The sequence below is a fragment of the Podarcis pityusensis genome (genome assembly GCF_964106645.2).
Source record: "Podarcis pityusensis genome assembly, chromosome: 8".
Classification (NCBI taxonomy): domain Eukaryota; kingdom Metazoa; phylum Chordata; class Lepidosauria; order Squamata; family Lacertidae; genus Podarcis; species Podarcis pityusensis.
Window position 1 is genome coordinate 36,773,217 of NC_138033.1, and position 21,587 is coordinate 36,794,803.

Below are 21,587 nucleotides of genomic sequence, written 5' to 3' on the forward strand. Positions count from 1 at the left end.
CCTCCCAGGTTCAATCCCCGACATCTTCAGGTAGGGCTGGGAGAGAATCTCATCTGGGACTCAGGAGAACCACAATTCTGAGCTGGGCTCATACCTGTGTTCCGTGTAGCATGTGAATGTGCCTGACATTCTATACAGGCGGCAAACATTTTCTGTGCAGGTTCCGCCCCTGGCTACCATACACATAAGCCCGCCCCGTTCTGCCCTCTTCCAGGTCCAAAAGTACCTATGTGTTTGCGGTCACACATCAATTAGGAACAAAATAGTCGCTACCTGTATTCCGTAACTGAGTTGCTTAATTTGATACCGTTTCATAATAGCTGTGGCTTAGTGGTTGTGGTGGTGAGGAGAGGGAAGGGGAGCAGGAGAGAAACAGACTGTGCACTGGGATTTACAAATACATATTGGACAAGTACCTAATTAATTCAAATGCAAAACAATTCCATGTATGTGTCACCTGCCTCGGTTCTGGGGTGGTGGATCCGTAAACAAGACAGGGAGTGACCAGCCGCAAAGGGTGGGTTCCAGAGAAGGGTGGGACCTTCCGTTGGCGTTCAGCAGGGAATTGTGTGAGCTCCAGCAACTTCAGCTATCTCTGTAATTAATCCAGAAGAGAGTAGATGGCACACTAATGAAATCTGCAGATGATTACTAAATTAGAAGGAACTGGAAACACCAGATTTAGGAGCGATAGTGGAAAGAAAATTATACATGAAGTGGGAGACCAGCGCAACATCAAAAAGAGCCTTTTCCGATCTGGGCCATGCAGGGAGGCAGGCAGCTGCCTGTCCCCAAACTACCCGAGTGGAAAAATCACACCCAAACTCTAGCGATTCTGGTGGGACCTTTGTGGTTCCTGAGAGATGCAAACAAATTAGGAGGGGAAAGAGAAGGAGCTAGAGGGATTCCTTCTGCAAGGAAGGCAGTGTAGTCTGAGAAGAGGGCTCTTTTTAGGATTCAAAGCACGCTTTGCAACAGCGCAACTGACAGGAGAGGATGACAGATTCTTTGAGGGTGTGCTTTTGCAAAAGTGAATACTTTGGGGCTGTCTGGGTCATGGCTGTGGTGCAGAATTTGGCGGCCAGGTTGCTCACTGGGACATGACAGATTGAGCATATTGTGCTGATCCTGACCCGACTATACCAGCTGCCAGTTAGCTTCTGGGCCTAATTCAAAGTGCTGGTTTTTACCTATAAAGCCTTAAACAGCTCAGGACCTCAATACCTCAAGGACCGCCTCTCTCCATATGAACTTCCCCAGACTCTGTGATCATCAGCTGAGACTCTTCTTTGGGTGCCTCTCTCACGAGAGGTCTGGAGGGTGGCAGGCCTTTTCTGCAGTGGCTCCCCATTTGTGGAATGCTTTCCCCAGGAAGGCTCTCCTGGCACCTTCATTACATATCTCTAGGCGCCAGGCAAAAACATTTCTCTTCAACCAGGCATTTGGCTGATTTAATATTCTGTGGTGTTTTAAATGTGTCTGTGGAAGGGGGGTATTGTTTTATTTTTGTTTTATTATATTTTATGGTTTTAATTTGTATTTTTATATTGTGAATTGCCCTGTGATCTTACTACCACTACTAGGTAAAGCTAAGGGACCCCTGACCATTAGGACCAGTCATGGACGACTCTGGGGTTGTGGCGCTCATCTCGCTTTACTGGCCGAGGGAGCCGGCGTTTGCCCACAGACAGTTTCCAGGTCATGTGGCCAGCATGACTAAGCCGCTTCTGGCGAAACCAGAGCAATGCACGGAAATACCGTTTACTTTCTCGCCACAGCATACTACTACTAAAAATAATAATCATAATTTTGTGGGTAATGGGCGGCCTTCCCCTTGTGGGAAATTTGGGTTAATCTTTGGGGTTACCCTAATAATGAACTCACCATAATAAAGATAGTGTTGGTTAAATGGGGGAGTGTGCTATACACAGTTTACTGTGCATTGTGAACTCGTATTTCTGTCAGCTCCTGTCTTGGAGTTTGAGGTTGGACTAAGCCACCCTTGGCTAACCTAGTGCCCCTCAGGCATTTTGGACTATAATTCTCATCAGGTCCAGCATCAAAAATATCTGAAAGGAACCCTGATGGCAAAGGGTGGGCCAGGTGACCATAAAAGAGCCTTCTGAGATTCAGCAACTACTGTCTTAAGATTCTGTGATTCTCGCAAGATCATGTGACCTTCTACTCCCATTTTGTGCCCACCCCTTTTCCTTTTTCTCCCCCTCCCAGAATAAGCCGTCTGTTTAATGGCACGGAACCTATTGTGTTGGACAGTTTAAAACAACATTATTTCATTGATCGAGATGGTGAAATTTTCAGATACATCTTAAGCTTCTTAAGAACGTCGAAACTGCTGCTCCCAGAAGACTTTAAGGTAAGACAGGCCAGAAACCTGTAATCAGTTTGTTCTCTTATTAAGCCATTTATTTCAGAGTGAGTTTGTATTCTCTGGTGTACTTTCCCCCACTATGCTGAGGCTGGAAAAACGCTGCCTGCATGGCTCTGTGGTCTTCTCCCCTTTCCATTCTCTCCCTTTCAGTTTTGGGAACTAACTGTGGTTTACTCTCGGTATGCACCAATGTTTAGGTTAGCCATAGTTTGCTGTAAACCAGATTAGAACAGGGTTTCCAAACATAGTTAGGAAACTGTGGGGTTTTGTCTGGTCTGCACATGACCCAGATGTTGCTGGTGTTATTGTTAAAGGGACTGCTTTGCCAAGACTTATGTTCAGTTTCCTTGGGTCTGATGTTGTTGGAGCAACAGGAACTTGCATGCTCTGGCAAAGGGTGCCCTTTCTGTTCTTTAAGGTGCTTGTCGGATGCTAGGCTGCAGATGCAACAGCTTAAGAAACAGGCCCACTAGTTGTCATAGATACCAGAAAGGGAAAGGGATCGGCAAAGCACCAGGCAGGATCAGTTTTTCTAAGCCAATTTTACTTCCTCATTTTTAGCTTATTTATCAGGATCTAACAACAATTAAGAAGAAGCACCAGAAGCTGGCCATATACTACCTTTTTTTAGTGGTTTTGCTTTGATGGAATTCAGAATGTGCATAGCCTGATCTAGAACCAACTTCAAATCAGCTAGAAAGGTCTTGGTGATTAATGCCTCTCTGTGTTAAAAAAACCCAGTGAACTGATACTACATCTGGATTTTTCTGTTTGACGAGTGCCACCAAGCCTCTCACATTCCCTATCACACACAGTACTCCATCCGTACAAATTCCAGTACAAGAATCCCATGAAATCTTTTTTTCTTTCCCCCAAATACTCAGACAAGGGTTGGAAAATATATTTTCCTCTAATATGTTTTGCTAACTCGTTGCAAAGCAGGAACTGTGTAATTATTTCACCATTGTGAATGAAGCAATTCTGCTTTTTCCAATTGTGGCTTTAGATTCATAAATTTGAATGGCAAATTCAGAATTCCTCATACTTTTGGAAACACAGTTCTCAATATTAGCTGACATATCAACTATTCTTCTGCAAATTGTCTCGTCAGACAAAAGGAATTTCCATAACTTGTCATTCAGCATCATCACCAAACAATTTTTTCCACAATCAAGCTGCAGGCAAGCTTAATCAATTTTTCAGCTATTACTGTTATGTAGTTTTGTCTGTTGAGCAATCAAGTCAGCCACTTGGTAAGATATAATTTACATCTTATCTGAGTCTTCTACTCATTTTTTAAAAAAATAATAATAATATGGTCGTTGGCATTTCTGCTGTTCCAAAGGCCTTTCAAACTATTGATGAAATATTTGCCAGATTTCCATGTTTTAACAGCAGGTGTATTTTCATGTTGTTTGGGGCCATATTGGAATTGGAAAGCTTCTCACCACAGATCAAACACATAGGCTGAGGGACATTTTTATGTGAAACTGAGACTCAGATAGCTCTCCACATATTGTCGACCAACTTTTTTTTTGGGAGGTTTGCTTCAACTACTGGTGTTGAATTAAACAAGTCTTCTCCAGCACTCTGTTTGAACGGCAATTCTGGGTCACAACTAGGATTGTCCTCAGTATCACTTGATGTTCTTACTCTCATTTTGAAAAGTTACCTATCCATATTCTGCAAATAAGTTTTCCCCCTTTTGATACTGTACTATCTTACGCTACGCTATGCTACATTGAAATGTTTAAATGTTTCCTTGATTGCCCTTGATTCTTCCTGCCCCACCAATGTGACATACGGCACCCTTTGAGAACCACTGTCCTAGAGAGATGGTTTCTGCAGTAGGATCATGCAGAAAGCAGTTATCCATTGGATATATGAGTGAGGCAATCGTTGAGGCATCAAGGTCCCAGCCTATGCCAGCACTTTGAATCCAGCCCAGTAGCTAATTGGCAGCCATTAGTTTCTGAAACATTAGAGAGTTAAACAATACGAAAAGAGAACATGTGGTTATACCTTAGAAGTGGTGGAAAGTTTATATCCAGCTAGTCAGGCCAATGATACTTCCCCTCCAGCACCCTGGACAGCTTTCCCAAGAACACTGGGGGAGGGGGGAGAAGGAGAGACCTTCCTCCTTGCCTCTTAACTGCAGAGTGACCTGAGGGCTGCTACTGCTGCTCCCACCACCAGCCCAGATGGGTAAGGGGTGGTTACAGAGCCCACCAGCAGCCCAGATGGGTAAGGGGCTTTTACAGAGGAGGGGCTTTGTGGGGAATCAGAGGCGCTGAGGTTGCTGAAAGGGAGGGAGAGGAAGGTAAGTGTGGGACTTCCAAAGTCAGATCAGTCCCCCCTCCCCATAAAAAAAAACTCAGCTATTTTTCATTGTTTTGGAAGTCGCCTGTCTCCACACAGAATTGAGTTTCCCCAGGCAGGGAGCCAAGCTGCACGGTTATGTGCTGGTTCCCCATGGCTCCGATGATCCATATGAGTTTGTTTGTTTGTTTGTTTGTTTGTTTGTTTGTTTGTTTGTTGCATTTATACCCCACCTTTTTCTCCAAGGAGTCCAAGGTGGCTTACATGCTTCATCAAGCCCACACCTCAATTAATCCTCACCATGATCCTATGAGGTAGTTTAGGCTGAGAAGTGGTGACTGCCCCCCAAGGTCACCCAGTGACCTTCATAGCCGAATGGGGATTTGAACCCTGGTCTCCGAGATCCTAGTCTGGCACTCTAACCACTACACCACACTGGCTCTATTTTAGAAATCTGCCTGTACTTAGAAGTGCAGGAGAGAATTAAAAAACGCTGAGACCCGAGGACTGCAGAAGTATTTTTGTGTTGGCTGGGAGGCAGAACGGTGCAAACCACACAGGAAGTTGTCGATCCTCAGATTTCGGCGGGACCGCTTCCAAATATATACTTTGAGAATTTCTGCCTCTGAGGATTGCAGTTTTTAAGTGTTGTTTTCAGGCTGAGCTACGGAGGCAGCTGCATATGTGTTCCTAGCTAGCGAGTCTCTATTATCGCATCTGACTGGTGTGTTTACAGTGAATATTAACTACAGTTCCAGTTGCTAATAAGATGAGACTTGAAAGTGCTCTACCTTTGACAGCCTCCCCACACCCCTTGAGAGCACCTTTTCCTAATATCTAATACAGTTTTCATGGGCTTGTGAATTGTAAATACAGCAGCAATTCCTGGCTCAGGGGGTCCTTCCTGTCGCTCACTGCTGTCGCTCCATTGAGTCAGAGGAGTGCGAAGTTGTTTCATGTGGCAAGCAGAAGGTATGGGGTGCAGGCTTGGCTCTGCAGGCTTCCTCTGTCCCCCACCCCCTGCAATTCACCTAGCATGCGCCAGTCACTACATGCGCTGAGACCCAGGCACAAGCACCTGCCTGCCTGTGCAGAAAGAGTATTGTTAAGTGCCATCCCAACCACCAAGTCGTAAGAGGCTCCAGGAGTTCCAAGCACGTCCCCCAGGGTTTGGTTTCCTTGGAACGAAGGTCAGCGGAGACTGGTTTCTTTAGGATGCATGGTTTTATTTCCACATATATATATCCTATGCACTGGATGGAGAGGCTGACAGCATTGAAACCCCAACAGATCTTGCTTCTCCATTTGATTTCCAGAGAAGCCCCAAAGCTCAGCTTAGGCCTACCACAGAGCAGGACATGTCTCTGTGTCTCCAGCATCCAGCTTTCTGCTCTCACTCACAACAACTTATCAAGCTATTGTTCTTCTACAAGCCAGCCAGGTGGGGAAGGCCCAACCATTCATTTCTCTGAAAATGGAACTCATTTAAGATTCAGAAGTTGGGTACTTAGCTTGACATAAGAAGAGCCTGCTGGATCAGGCCAACGGCCCATCTAGTCTAGCATCCTGTTCCTACAGTGACCAACTAGATGACTGTGGGAAACCTACAATTAGGACCCGAGCGCAAGAGCACTCTCCTTTCCTGTGGTTTCCAGCAACTGGTATTCAGAAGCATTGCTGTCTCCAACCGTGGAGGCAGAGCATAGCCATCATGGGTGGTAGCCACTGATAGCCTTCTCCTCCATGAATTTGTCTAATCCTCTTTTAATGCCATCTAGGTTGGTGGCCATCGCTGCCTCCTGGGGGAAATGAGTTCCATAGTTTAGCTATGCACTGCATGAAGAAATAGACAAAGAGACTGGTTTGACCAGTCCAACGGGTTCCCTCTTATACATTCTAGCCTCAGAAATACAGGATTGCAGGTTTGGAAGGGACCCAGGGTTTCATCCAGATTGAGCCCCCTCAATTGATAATGTCTGCTCTGAAGAAGAAGGTCTGTCCCGAACAGCTTCCCTGTAGAGTACCCTCCAGGTACATTTGCCCTCACACATGGACATCCTAGGAGTCCAAGACAAATGGGGCTGCCATACTCTTGTGGGCTTCCATTTATTTCAGAGAACATACTGGTGCATCTAGCCCAATTGGGCCACCCTGAGTAGCCCCCATTATCTATTGCTTAAAGCAGCTGTTTTTCTTAGCCTCCTAAACAGGGATGTCTCTGGGCAGGTAGCCTGATCCCAAGAGCAACCTAGAGCCACAGGAGTCCCATAGCCCACGCTAAGGACTGGTGGCTGTCTGCATATTACAGTGGCCAAATCTGCCTGGCCGTATTCAGGATTCAGTCATTTTTAGTGTAACTGATGGAGCAAGCCTGGGCATCTGTTTCTTACACAAGACCCATTCAGGTTTTCATCTGTACATGAGAGGGCTTAAATTTGGGGCAGGGGGAGGTGGCAGCCAAGGTCTCCAGGTGCCTTGATACTTGTGCCTTTTGAGTGTGAAGGAATATCTTTGCAGGGTTCCTTAGTTGCACTAAAATACCCTGCACAGACCTTCGTGCTAAACACAGGAAGGTGTAAAGCAAGAACATCTCTCAGCCAAGAGCCATATTCAGGGGAGCACCATTGGTACTGCTGAGAAGGCTGGAATGGAGGGGCTCCAGATGCCTGTAGCAGCTGATAGAGCTACTACAGCCAAGCAGAGGCTTCCGTGAATGTGTGCTTCGTATGCAGACTCCTGAACATTGTTAATGTTAGCAGCCACTGAACACATCTCAGCCAGTTGGACTCTGTTAGTCGATGGAATCTGTAGGTTGCCATTTGCCCCTTGCAGGGAGCTGCAGAGAAGGTGCTTCAGGTTTCCTTGCCATTTCTTTCCATGTCAGCACTTTTCCAGGCTGGAGTCTGTCATTTTCTGCCCTAAGTCATCAGAACAAAGTGGGAGTGAAATCATGCCTGTATCAGATGAGCAGCATCAGATTAGCAGGGGTGTTAGCAAACTCCCGGGTGCAGCAAGGCTGGGAACAAAATCTCACACCTGCCTTTCAAGGCTGTCTTGGGTGCTGCCCTGTCAACATGGACAAAAGGCCCTTCTCTTGGGTGAAAATTAAAAGTCACTGGTGTGATAATCAGACATCCGGCTCCTTTTCTGAACAGTGGGTGTGGCATTAGGCAACTGGTCCTCAATGGGCCCGTCACTAGGGAATGTGGGGCTCCTCAAGGGAGGGTGTAAAGTTCCAGGCCCTCTGTCCCGCCCCACCACCCTTCAAACCTCAGATTAATGGGGCATTTGAAGAAGGGTCTGCTCAAAGGACCTAGCTACAGCTAGGTACATATGGAGAAAGGGAATCCTTCAGGAACCAAGGTCTCTGTGGGTCAAAGCAAGTTCTTTGAAAAGGGGCCAGAAACAAATTGGGAGCAGCTTTGAAAACTTTGCATTACTGGGAGAGGATGCAACTCTTTTGCATGATCAGTAGGTGAAAACTTTTGAAGGTATACTGAAGGGGTTTGTGGGGGTGGGCATGAATTGCCAGACTATTCAACCAAGAAACACCACCTTCAAGGAAAGCATCCTATGTATATATGTTCTCAAAAGGAATGTTGAAAAAGATCAAAATGAGAAAGTCATAGAATTGTAGAGTTGGAAGGGACCCCAAGGTCCAACCCCCTAAAGCTTCCATGACAGATGGCCAGTCAACCTGCTTTAAAACCTCCAGTAAAGGAGAGTCCACAGCCTCCTGAGAGAGACTGTTCCACTGTCAATATCTCTTACTATCATAAAGTTCTTCCTGATGTTTAGTTGGTATCTCCTTTCTTGTCAGTGGTTCAAGTCCTGCCCTCCAGAGCAGGAGAAAACAAGCTTGTCCATCTTCCATGGCTGTCATATCTCTTCTCAGTCTCCTCTTTTCCAGACGAAACATACCCAGCTCCTTCAACCATTCCTTATTAGGCTTGGTTTCCAGACCCTTGATCATCTTGGTTGCCATCCTCTGATTTTCCAGCTTGTCAATATCCTGATTAAATTGTGATAACCCAGAACAGGACACAGTATTCCATGTATGGTCTGACCAAGGCAGAATAGAGTGGTACTATGGATTCCCTTGATCTGGACACTATACTTCTGTTGATGTAGCCTAGAATAGCATTAGCATTTTTTTGCTTCTGCATCACACTGTTGACTCATGCTATGCTGGTGATCCACCAAGACCCCTAGATCCTTTCACCTGTACTACTAGTAAGCCAGGTGTCTCCCATCTTATATTTGTGCAGCTGGTTCTTCCTGCCTAAGTGCAGAACCTTCCTTCCTTCTCATTTTCTGCCAGAACCCTAAGATTGGCAGGGGCTTAACAGGATCCCAGAACGTAATATATCTGATGCAAAAAGAAAAGCCATCAGAAATAATTTGCATATTTTTCTTTACCCCAGAGAATGAAGGAAAAGCCAAGTTTTAAGACAGGCTTCTGCTAACTTAAAGCAGGCTTCTCTCAACCCACTCAAAAGGAAATTGGGTGCTACATTAGACTAACGATAAGAGTTGCAGTCCAAAATTTCTGGAGGGGTCAAAAGAAGGCCCAGTGAGCCCCAGTGAGATCTTTGGCTTTGCAACTGACTCTTATCATTGTAGATGTTAAGATGAGACTTCCTGTACTCTGTGGGTGTGGTTAAGTCAAGCTCCATTCAAGTTCTTGTCGTGCCGTAGGGCTGGCTGCCAAGTATTTGAGGAACATTGTGAAATGCTTTGCCTGAACACTGTCCTGTAGTGGGGAATTCCAAAGGATGGCTTTTTTTGCAGTCAGCTTGCTTGCCAGATTTCCATGGGCGGATGAGTGTTCTTTTTCCATGAGAGCTCATTTAGCATAGTAACCAAAACACACACAGCTAAGAACCAGGAAGTTTCAAATCACACCTCTACAATGAACCTCCTTTCAGCAGCTTCCCTTTCCCCCAGCCTCAGCCCCCAACATTCAGGGCATAGTAGCAGCTTCCCTTAGGGGGATTGTAAAAAGATCTTGAGAGAAACTGTATTGAATTGTGCTTGTAGCCATGAAGACTGTGACGTGAAATCGTCAGTTGTTCAGGGAATGATTGCTGTCCATCTTCTGTGAGGAAAGGAGAGTTGTCAGTTTGGTTGGGATTGAAATATTTTACTACGCACAGAACTGAAAAGAGGTTCCCCTGGGACCCAAGGAATCGAAAGGATGGGACTCAGAGGCAAGGAAGTACTTATGGTCAGGAGAGGGGTGTTATGTTGTTGAGGGAAGGAGAGAGGAGTGCTGGGGAAGTTGGTCAAGAGAAAGGGTGGCTCAGGAGAGTGGGGCAATTTAGGAAGAGGCCTGAGGACACAAGAGGTGGAAACTTGGAGTTTTTGAAAGGAGAAGCCAAGGTGCAAATTGAACAGGAGACTATTAGGGAGCTGTGTGTTGTTGCCAGGAAAGATGCAGGCAGGCAAGGGGGAACTAAGGGGGCTTAGGGTGGCTGGGTTTGGAGTCTAGATCTTGAATTCCACATGTTGACTTGAACTGAGCAGCCAGCTCCCTGGCTTCAGACATCCAGTGTGTTGCATTGGAATAGTCTTTATTAAGCACTGTTATTTCTGCTACGGGTACAGTAGTCCCTTAAGGTCCTCCCATTTCCATGGTTTTCAGAGCTGTGGTGTGCATTCAAGCAGGGGCACCATCCAGCCCAAATGGTTACAGAAAGACATGAGGCAAGGATAGACCTCAGGCAACCTGTTTCAAGCAGGGCTGTGCTTACCTCAATCCTCTCCTCCACCTCAAGGCCCAGGTACTTCCCTTGGAGCACAAGAAGGAGGCAGTGGCAATTTCCTCCCTGGTGGAAACGATGCATTTCCCATCACTTTTTCCTGTGTGGGTAACCCTTCCTGGTGAACTTTTCCTTCCACTAAAATCCCCACAATGAGGGATTCCATGCTGTGATTGAGCTTTTACCTCAGTTTACTAGCAGCATGGTGGAGGGGGGCCGTTTCTGTCAGGTTTGTAGAATGGGACGGGTCACATTTTTCTTCCCCCTGCAGTCCCCCTTGTGCTGCTCAGCTGACTGAGGAACAACTGAGAGTGGTGGGAAAAGGCTGGACTGCCAGAAAATAACGTTTTCTGGAAAAACCGCCCCTTCTTCTCGTTGCTTGGCTGATCTATGAAGAGAGTATTGTGATCCCCGTAAGATCAGGAAGTGGACAGAAGCAGCCTGCAGGATGCAGATTGCACAGTTCTGAACTAGAGATGGAGGGAAGGGTTTGTTTGTTTGTTTTTGGAGACTGTGCACATTGACCAGAGAATGTACAAAATTCAGTTGAGATATGCACATTCCCCAAAGCCCATTTGAGATTACATGCATAATTTCCTCTTCATGGACAGATTATGTGTATAGACGGGATCAGTAAACTTTTTCAGCAGGGGGCAGGTCCACTGCCCCTCAGACCTTGTGGGGGGCCGGACTATATTTTTTGGGGGGTGGGGAATGAACAAATTCCTATGCCCCACAAATAACCCAGAGATGCATTTTAAACAAAATGACACATTCTACTCATGTAAAAACATGCTGATTCCCGGACTGTCCGCGTGCCAGATTTAGAAGGCGATTGGGCCGGATATCGCCCCCAGGCCTTAAATTTGCCTACCCATGTGTATATAGATACAGCCGTACGTTGGATCCTGAACACCCTGGTACTCAGACGTTTTGGCTCCCAAACACAGGAACCCTGAAGTGAGTGTTTCAGTTTGCGAATGTTCTTTTGGAAGCCAAATGTCCAACGGGGCTTCCGCAGCTTCTGATTGGCTGCAGGAGCTTCCTGCAGCCAATCAGAAGCCGCGGTTTGGTTTTCGAACGTTTTGGAAGCCGAACGGACTTCTGGAACGGATTCCATTTGACTTCCAAGGTACAACTGTATGGACATAGATATAGATTTAGATATATGAAATCCGTAAGTGCTGAGATACATAAGCTCTCTTTCTCTCCTTCTTTTAAAAGGATTTTAATCTTTTATACGAAGAGGCCAAGTACTACCAGCTGCAGCCGATGATCAAGGAGCTGGAGCGATGGAAACAGGAGAAGGAACAAAGGAAGCACTTCCAGCCCTGTGACTGCTTGGTTGTAAGGGTGACTCCAGATCTCGGGGAAAGGATTGCACTGAGCGGAGAGAAGGCATTGATCGAGGAGATCTTCCCGGAGACAGGGGACGTCATGTGCAACTCGGTCAATGCAGGCTGGAACCAAGACCCCACCCACGTCATTAGGTTTCCTTTGAACGGATACTGTCGGTTGAATTCGGTGCAGGTAATGGGCCTCATCCGTTCTACCGTTTTCTTTTCGCTTTCAGCACTAAGCAGATGAGTCCCTTCTGCCCAATTGCCTCTGTGTCACTGGAAGAAGGAGGCATTTTTTGCCTGGTGAGATCATGGGCGTTTTCCCTCTCTCTCCCTTTCCCTTTTCCCTTAAGTCTAAGTTGTTGGTGGGGGAGAGAAAGAGAGATTTAGATTTTTGTGTGTGTTAGCACCATGCTGATCTCATAATGGCGTTAGGCTGACAAATGCTAATTTTTTTTCATCAGCTCATACCCCGCAGTCCTTTCTTCCCTCCAAAGTGCCCCTAGGAAGAAAAAAGAGTGTACCAAAACTACAAAAAAAAGAAGAAGAAGAGGGGAAAGGAGGAAAGGAGGGGGGGAGCCGCTTCTCCATGCCACTTTATAGAAAACGCAACAATGTGTAAATGCATAATTTATGTCCCACTCATAATTAAATGATAGAGCCTCCGGGATGGACTTAAAAAAATGATCTCTGCACTTTTTTTTCCCTCCAAGAGGATGTTCTATAAAAATTGCCCAGAGTATTTTAAACAAAATGTGTTCCACTTTATACTCAAAGGTTTTTATGGGGGTTTGATTGAGTTAGTTATTTTTCCCCCTTTTCTTTTCTTTTTATTTTTTATTTAAGATTTTAAAATTAACATATGAAACAAGGAAAGACAGATAGGTAGGATGCGGGAAATGTAAGTTTGCGATTTGGCAAACCCCTCTGAGCGGCTTTCTCCCCCCCCCCCGCCCCAAATAGGGGAGCTTGCCCATGGGAGGGCTACCCTACAGCAGACCTTGGCACTGAGCAGTCTTGATGGTTTGACACTCATTAGCGAGGACCAGAGCAATGGGGGCATTTTCATTGGGAGCGTTGAGCATCCAGCTGCCTGTCTCAGGATGTTTGGCAGGGGGCACGGGCAGGGGGGAGTGAGCGTGGAAAGGCCTCTATTGGCAGACGATGTTTTGGGCAGAGCAAATGGGCTTCAGGCTACAGCGAGAAACCAAGTGAAGTCAGTTGCAAAACATGTCACTGTGGCACTTTGGGTGGTTGGGATTTTATTGCTCTAAATACCTGGCCCAGGTGAAGAGCAGTATGCAGTTCAAAAAGCTGGCTTATGGCCTTTTAAAAATAAAATAAAATAAAAAACATTGTGGTTGTGTCAACACAAACAAGGCAAATCATTTCCCCAGTCTTTTATCCTTTATGCAAGAGCAGAGAATGGCAACATGGCACCCACAGAAGCCTTCACTGGCACCCATAGGGCCCCCTCCCCCCACAGAAAATACTTTTGAAAGAAGTGTTTTATTGCAGCCAATAGAATAGGTCGGCGGGGATGGTGCCCACAACAGCTTCTCCAGCTTACAGCTGTACCCACATGCCCAAAAAGGTTGGCAACCTCTTGGGCTAGACCATGATAGTGAGGTCTCTCTTCAACAAGTTGTAGAGCAGAGCTTGTTGTTTTATACCCCGGGGTTGTTCCCTGCCCCATCTAAATCTAAATGGCTTAAAATTCATTTCAGGTTAACAAACATCCTAGCCCTCCACAGCGACAGAGTCTTCAGTGTTAATCTCTGGCTTGCTGATATTCACTCCTATTTTGATGGTTAGGCAGGGGATTTGAAACTGTGACAGCAATCTGTCCTCGAGGTTCAGGACAGCCTTTGCCCACACAGTGCCCTCCAGATGTTTCGGGTTGCAATTTGGCTGACAGAAGTTGCTGTCGAAAACATCTGGAAGGTGCCAGGTGTTGGCAAAGGCTGGCTTAGAATTCTGAAGGTCCACATTCTGCATCTGGATACTTGTTTAATTCTGAACTCCATTTTACGTTTTTTAATTGGGGGGGCGGGCGGTAACCAGACAGGCTTGAATTCATAACTGGAGAGAGAGGACTCGCCCCACATCCTAGTCACAAATGCTTTCTCAGAAAATGGAATCGTTAAGCCCTGTACGACCTTTTTAAAATGCACGGCTCTTGAACGAGAACAGAGGATGGAGTTCGTTCTGTTCTGTTTAATGAAGACGCACAACACCCTCTGCTATGTATAGACTCTTTCTCGACGACACCTGCAAATTTTGTCTGCTGCAAACATCAGGTGTTGCAAATTGTGGTGTCGCAGAAGCGGGTGCTTGCGAGCTTGCTGTCCATTTTAGCTGAAAAATAATTCAGGATATATGTTACATTATCCCATGATGCATTTCAAAGACTATTTTCAGTGGCAAAGTGGCAGGCACGCCTTACAGAACATTGCAGGGCAGTGAACTAGAAAGCAGGCATTTTCTGCCATTTGCCCTTCCCTGTAGGATGCCCTTCCTTCTGATGGAGGCAGCGTCCATCAGTTGTGTCCCACATCATGTGAAGACATATCTCTTGGCACAGACTTTCCCTGGCCAATGAGATTCAACCTTGTTATTTGTGAATTCCTATTTTTACGTCTTTTTTATAACAGAAAATAGAAGTGCTTTTAAGTAAATGAATAAAACCAACAAGTTTTGCGACAAGGTTGATGAGGTAAACTTACCACAGCAAAGGTCGGTCCAGGTTTTAGACCAGGGGGACATTTTGAAAGAGTGCTCTAGGCGCCAGTCACAAAATGGCTGCCGTGGGGGACATGGCATAACACAAAACCAGAGAAATTGTATTTTCATGCTAGAAAAGACTTAACTGTAGGGTTTTATATTCCACCTCTTTCGCCAAGGAACGCAAGGTGACGTACACAATTCTTGCTCTCCTCATTTAATCTGCACAACGACACTGAGGTGAGCTATGCTGAGAGGCAGTGACTGGTCCAAAATCATCCAGTGACTGAGTAGGAATTTGAACCCCAGGTCCTAGTCTGAGATTCTAACCACTATACTACACTGGCTCTTAAGAATTATGGGGTCAGGGCTTCACATTTTTGTTGCTAATTCATGACTTATTGTCCTGAACATTGCTAATGTTAATGGCTGGAAAGGACCCTTTTTCTTTTTTGGTGCAACATGCATCCCTCCCATTGTAGGTTTTCTTTTAAAATCACAGATACCAGAAATGCCATTTTTCCTTGCAAAAACATAATGACCATAAGCATCGTTACAACAGCTGGCAAATTCAGCCATATAACACTGTGGTTGAAAAGGCCAAGGCCTCCCCCAGTTTATGACAAGAGATGTTCTGTTTCCAAAACTTGGGAAATCATGCTCGGCTTGCCACAGAGATGATCTCTTTTAGAGTGTTTCCTTCTGGGTAGCAGCACACTTCAAGAAGGCTTTGAACAAATTGGGAGAGGAGAGCTATGAGAATGATTCTAAAGGGATCTGTCTTGAAGGCAGTTTCCAGGAGGGAAGACTGGCAGAATTGGAGATGTTTAGCCCCAGAGAAACAACGGGAGACATCTCAGTTCTGAACACTGTGAACTTGGAAATTGCTCCCATTGATTTCAGTGAAACATGCGTCAAGGGGAAGCGTGCTCTGGGTTGCTTGCAGCCTAAAAGTGTGGCAAGGGAAGGGCACATAAGAAGAGGCCCCTGCAGTTGAGCATCCTGTTCTCACATTGCCCAACCAGATGCTTCTTCTGGGAAACCCACAAGCAGGACCCAATCAGAAGAGCACTGTCCACTCCTGTGGTTTGCAGCAGCTAGTATTCAGAAGCATATCTGTCTGTCTGTGGTCACAAAACATGAATTAAAGTATTCAAATGCCCTGAGTTGCTGAATCAGCCAGATTCATTCCTAGGCCACGGTGGGGTTGGGGGAGGTCCTCAACCATGTTCCTTCTTGCTTACAAATGAAATAAAATCAGACCAAACAGTTACGGAATCATTCTTCCTTCTTTCACATCTAAGGACTCTCAGCTTATTCATTAGTTTTTCCAGCATGTACCAAGTAGTAAGGTGGGCCACGTCTAATTTTCTCCAAAACTGTGTGATGGTCATTCCAGGTGCTTTAAGCAGGTGCACTGTTATCTCTTCCCCCCACCCCTCCTTTCATTTTTTTTTTATCTTTACCCAAAAAAGGGTATTTTTTCTTTCTAGGCCTTTTGCTCGTTCTCCCTCGGGTCCTTTCACGTTCTTGCATTGCAAAGTGATACAAGATCAGGGCAGAAGTCAGGGGAACGAGGCTGATGTTTGCCTCCTCGAACACCAAGACAGTGCGCCTGTCCCAGGGCCAGTCAATGCTCGCAGGGTTCAAGAGAAGCCATGAGAAGAGATCAAAGCTCAGCTTTGCCTTGCATGACTTGGGAAGTCCAGGTGGCTGGCGGAAAGGAGGCCTGTCTGTTGCCTACCAAAAGAAAGTGAAACAGAGACTTTGGAATTGAAAGCAGGAGGGAGAAAAGAAAGGATGGAGGAGTTCACCGAAATATTTATAATCACCTCAAGCAAACCATATAATCTGTGCTCTGTAAGGGGATTCGGTAGGTCTAGGATTCTGGGGAGAGCACTGAACCTATGAATTTAAGAAGAGTCCTGCTGGATCAGGCCAATGGCCAATCTAATCCAGCACCCTATTCCCTCAGCGGTCAGCCAGATGCCTGTTGGAAACTTGCAAGCAGTCACTTTTCATTGCCCAGCCCTCAACTGCAATAAGGTTCCCAGCCTTCCTGCTTTAGTATATTGGCTAAATATACTAAGCAGTATATATACTGCTTTAGTATATTAGTTGGGGAGGCATGGAATGAGGTGTATCGCTTTTGACACAACGACAGCTTGTATTATTTGATAATCCCCTTGTCATGTGTCGCTACGTTGCTTATGAATTTTGTATTCTGGAGTAACTGAATTGCCTCCTTTGTTCTTAAGTTGTTGAACCAAGCATTTGTTTATAAGCCTGTTGTAGCATTTTACTGTCAGAGAATGTTCATCTTGCTTGGCTGTCCTTTGAAACAGTGACATTTGCGCTTCGTATTATATTTCTTCATTCAGTGCATAGTTTAACGATGGGACCCACTGGAGGGAGCAATGGCCACCAAAAGAGGGTTAGTTGAATCCATGGAGGAGAGGGCTATTGATATCTACTAGCCACGATTGATATCTACTGCCTCCATGGTCAGAGGCAGAAATGTTTTTGAATACCAGTCACTGGGGACCACAAGAGGGGAGAGGGCTCTTGTGCTGGGGTTCTGTTTGTGGGATTCCCAATGGGGCACCTGGTTGGCCACTGTGAGAACAGGATCCTGTACTAGATGGGCCTTTGGCCTGATCCAGCAGGCTCTTCTCATGGATGCAGGGGGGAAACACCCGGTTTGGAGGCAAGTAGGAGCTTGCAGTTCTGCTGGGCCATGGAGGTGTCCTTGAACCCCTTCAAAGCTCAGGTTGATATCACAAACCAGGTGGCATCCCAGAGGTGGAGTGCTGAGCAGCCATTCTGACTGGCTGCCCAGTTGAGATTAGCGGTGAGGACTGGTGGCTGAAGGGCACAGGCAGGAATATAAACACAGGCACATTAACAGCACACGTACACCCTGAATACCCCAACCTGTTTGGTAGGAAAATCCCTTAGCGGTCAGAACGATTACACCAGTAAAGAAGATGCTCATAACAGCCTGCTGCTTTTTCTCCCCCCATCTAGCACAGCATATTAATGATGAGTTATGGCCTCATTTTATGATGACTGAAGCCCCAACGTTGCTTTTCCTTAAGAGGTAGCATCAATATCACTACCAGCCAGTATTTTACTCCATAATGTACTGAACTGCCCTGCAGAGTGCTTGTTTGTTTGATTAATATTTGGGTTTTTCTGCAGAGGTTTGCTGTAAGCAAGACTTTAATCATGCTGCAGTCATTTAGGAATAAGTTATAGAATTATCGCTGCATAATATGCTGGGAGATCCTGAAAAGACCAGAAATGTATCATGCAGAGTCTAGCTGGCTCTCGGGGGCCCTTTTCACCACCTCTGGACCACGAGACCAAAATACTTTGCAGGGCAACACGCACAAATGAAATAGCGTCCAGATAGTGTCCATCTGCAGGAAGCTGAGATGGCTTTGAAAAAGGAAAGCCAGTGAGTAGGGCTGGATACGGAAGGCATGAACTCAAGTGTGTCTTCAGCTGTGGACAAAATGGATAGCAATTTATAAGTCAGACTCCATCCCTGAGCATCACTTTCCTCCTAAAGTTGGCCTGTTTCACAGGGTTGTCGTCTGGCTGGACAAGGAAACATTGTGCGTAGAAGGCCATGGGGAGATCAACCTGGCCCCACCCATTAGCCAGTGGAGCTCCAAGGCTGCTTTCCTCCTCCCACCCCATTCCTATTTCCTTTTATGTCAAGTATCTTAGATTGTGAGTCTGTAGCCAGTGACAGCATTTGGAAGAAATTCAGGTAATTTCTTCAAAGTTAGGTAATAATACAAACCTTTAGCCACAGGGGGAAAGTTGAGCTACAAATCGCCTTCGTCTAACATTTTACTCCAGTGACAACTTTACTGTATAATGTGGTGCTTTCCTAAGGGTGAAATTAGATGTGATATGGAAGCTCCAAACATGGAGCTTTCAAAAAGCAGCTGCGCAGAGTGTTGCATCCAACTTAACTCACCCCTTCCCCAAAACTGCTATTAGCCACAGGCTTCTTCTCTTCAATGTGTGAACTGCCCCATCTCGTCTAGAGGGAGCACCCAGGGCAATTTTGATCAGGGCCACAGTGCAGCAAGAAACCCCCTTTTTGGACATGCTGCACCCCTGATCTAATCCCCCACCCAAGGCTGCTGTTTTTGGGGAAAGAAAAAGAGTGTTCGTTATATCACCCTTATGTCATCTCTGCTTTGATCCTTACCCGGAGTCAGACTGCTGGTCCATCTTATTTAATATTGGTTGTGACTGTCACTAGCTCTCTAAAGCAGGCTTTGCCAATCTGGTGCCCCCTGGATCTTTTAGGCTACAATTCCCACCAGCCTCAGCCATCGCAGCTGTTTGCCTTGGGCTGGCTGGCCATTTTCTGTTTTCAGAGTCTAAGGCTGCATTCACATGGCAGTTTATACCATTTCCTCACCGTTTCCCTAACCGTTAATTTCTGAATTATATTTGCACTTTCACACAGCAATACAAGCTTAGCACTCATTTCCATGTTACTTGATTCCTTAAAAAAAATTATATGCTTGGAGGCCCTTTAACCCAGAATATCATGGGAGTAAAGTGATGAAATTTAGGGCCGTATAGCGGCATACAGTTTTCCTCCCTGCTGCCTTAATGGGGGAAGAGAAGCACATGGCTGTGTGAAAAGAGTTGGAGGAGCAGCGACATTGTCCAATGTGGTTTGCTGTTGTGCCCCCCACGCCCACTGATGTGAATGAAATTTAGCTCAACATGCTGGTGTATCGGTAAAAAAATAATAATCATAACACAATTCACAATTTCAAAACGCACCAAGTACTGCGGTGTGAAAGGACCACAGGACCGAAGTACTAGAATATTAATCAGGAAAACGAATGCAATGTTCCCCATGCCTGAAATGCACCCCTAGTTGACACGTGCGGAGTCCTATATGTGGGGCTGCACAGAGACTTCAGCAAAGAAATACAGTGGTACCTCGGGTTAAGAACTTAATTCGTTCTGGAGGTCCATTCTTAACCTGAAACTGTTCTTAACCTGAAGCACCACTTTAGCTAATGGGGCTTCCCGCTGCCACCATGTGATTTCTGTTCTCATCCTGAAGCAAAGTTCTTAACCCGAGGTACTATTTTTGGGTTAGCGGAGTCTCTAACCTGAAGGGTCTGTAACCTGAGGTACCACTGTAACTGTGCCTAACCTTTGCACTGTCGCCCATTAACCGCATTGCGTGTCCTGGCTCCCATGGGTGGATATAGGACTCGTACTTTCAGTTCAGTAGGATTCCTTTGGTCCTTTCAGAGTCATGAGCACATTTGATACGGAGCCTTCTCCAATATTAACTGGTGCTTTCCCCCTCAGGTGCTTGAACGGTTGTTCCAGAAGGGCTTCAACGTGGCGGCGTCCTGCGGAGGAGGCGTGGATTCTTCTCAGTTCAGCGAATATGTACTATGTCGTGAGGACAGGAGACTGCAGCCCAACACCACAATCAGGATAAAGCAAGAGCCCCTGGACTAAAGACACCCCCTTTCCCCCCTTCCTTTGTGAACGTAGAAGTGTTTTTAATAGTCTCGTGTGGAAACACTAAGGATTTGCAAGACAGTATTAACCTGGGCGACGTTGCCCGAGTGGTATCTTTCTGAAACTACCTGTCACCATTGCCAGCCATGAACTCTTTATCTGGAAGCAAAAAGACAGCATACAAAATAATAATGATAATGATAATGATAATTTCATTTGTTTTATTAGTCAACTGCTGGGCGGCATGCCCAGCATCGTGAAGTTTTGTGGGATTGTCCTCTCGGCAGGAAAGCGTGCGGAATGGAGACAAAGCTTCAGTGAAGAACTGGCCTTTGATTGGACTTTGGTAGAAGGACCAATTTAACGCAATTCGAACATGCCCATTGAAGGAGTGCACCATCTGACTTTCTGGGGGACCTTCTCCTCCTCCTCCCTTGGTGGGATCAAGGACATGGGAGCTGCCCAAAGGGAGACGGTATCGTGCCAAGTGTCTTCCCCACCCCCCTGCCCCCGATGAATCCCATGTCCTCTCCTGTCTTACAGGCTTTTGCATCGCCATTTGTCCACCCCCGTTACCCTTCTGTGGTTGCCTTTGCGCATTGTATCAAATGGCTTATTTTTCTACGACGCTTCCAGTTGTCTGTGTACAGAAGCCACCCCAAACAGGGACCAATTTGTATTCTTCTGGTGCTGAATGAACTCTTTGCAAATTCTTTTCAGTCCCGTACAACCCACCTTTGAGATAAATGCAGTGGTTTGACGTTTGCTGCCTTGTCTGCCCACAACTGACGAGATTGAATTGCAGCAAAACATTTGCAAAAAGAAATCGGAAATGGAGACTCAAAGCAAGTTCCTAAATAAGATTGTTCAGCATTAAACAGGCACTGCCATGGAACTTGAGTTAAGGTTGTGGCGTTCTTTCATTCATCTCAGATTTTAAGTTTGGGGGTCATCCAGAAAGTGGAAATGGGCCATGCAGCTGCTACAACCTTTCTTTCCTCACTTAAAACCCAATGTTATTGTTGCTTTGAGAATATATAGGACACAAACAGAACACCTTTTCTGCCTGATTGAATCAGACCATTGTCTCATGAGCTCATTTCTCTGTGTGATGCATTGCAGCAGTCTTCACCAATGTGGTACCCTTCAGATGCCAACCATCCAGCAATGTTGATGGGAGTTGTTACCCAAAGGATGGGGAACCTAGTAACCTCCAAATGTCGTTGGACTTCAGCTCCCAGCATCCCTGATGTTGGCTATACTGGTTGGGGCTCATGGGGTTGGAGTCCAAAAACAGTTTGCAAGGGAGCACAGCTTTTCTGTTCCTGCATTATAATAAATGTTTAAAAACTAATGTTATTAATGTTGTTTGGGACTCCAGGTTCAGAAGATGTTAGCTTTCCATCACTCAGCAGAAATTGCATTTCAGCTTTGCAGATCTGATGACAGAAGCATGACAAATGAATGTGCAATCAACATGTGGGTGAGGAAAGCAGAATCACACCCATTGGCCCCACCCCTGACTTCCACTCA

General features: G+C 45.9%; 1 protein-coding gene across 5 annotated transcripts in view; it reads left to right on the plus strand.

Annotated features, from left to right (window-relative positions):
* KCTD15 (potassium channel tetramerization domain containing 15) overlaps positions 1 to 20,954 on the plus strand; it is a 63,566-nt gene extending 42,612 nt beyond the window's left edge. For all 5 annotated transcript variants that reach the window (XM_081017079.1, XM_081017078.1, XM_081017080.1 and 2 more), the window contains exons 3-5: positions 2,230 to 2,374; positions 11,695 to 12,000; positions 19,896 to 20,954. In XM_081017079.1, the coding sequence (XP_080873205.1) occupies positions 2,230 to 2,374; positions 11,695 to 12,000; positions 19,896 to 20,051 (607 nt within the window). In that variant the 3' untranslated portion in view covers positions 20,052 to 20,954. The remainder of the gene's footprint in view (positions 1 to 2,229; positions 2,375 to 11,694; positions 12,001 to 19,895) is intronic.
* Positions 20,955 to 21,587: the final 633 nt, after the last annotated feature.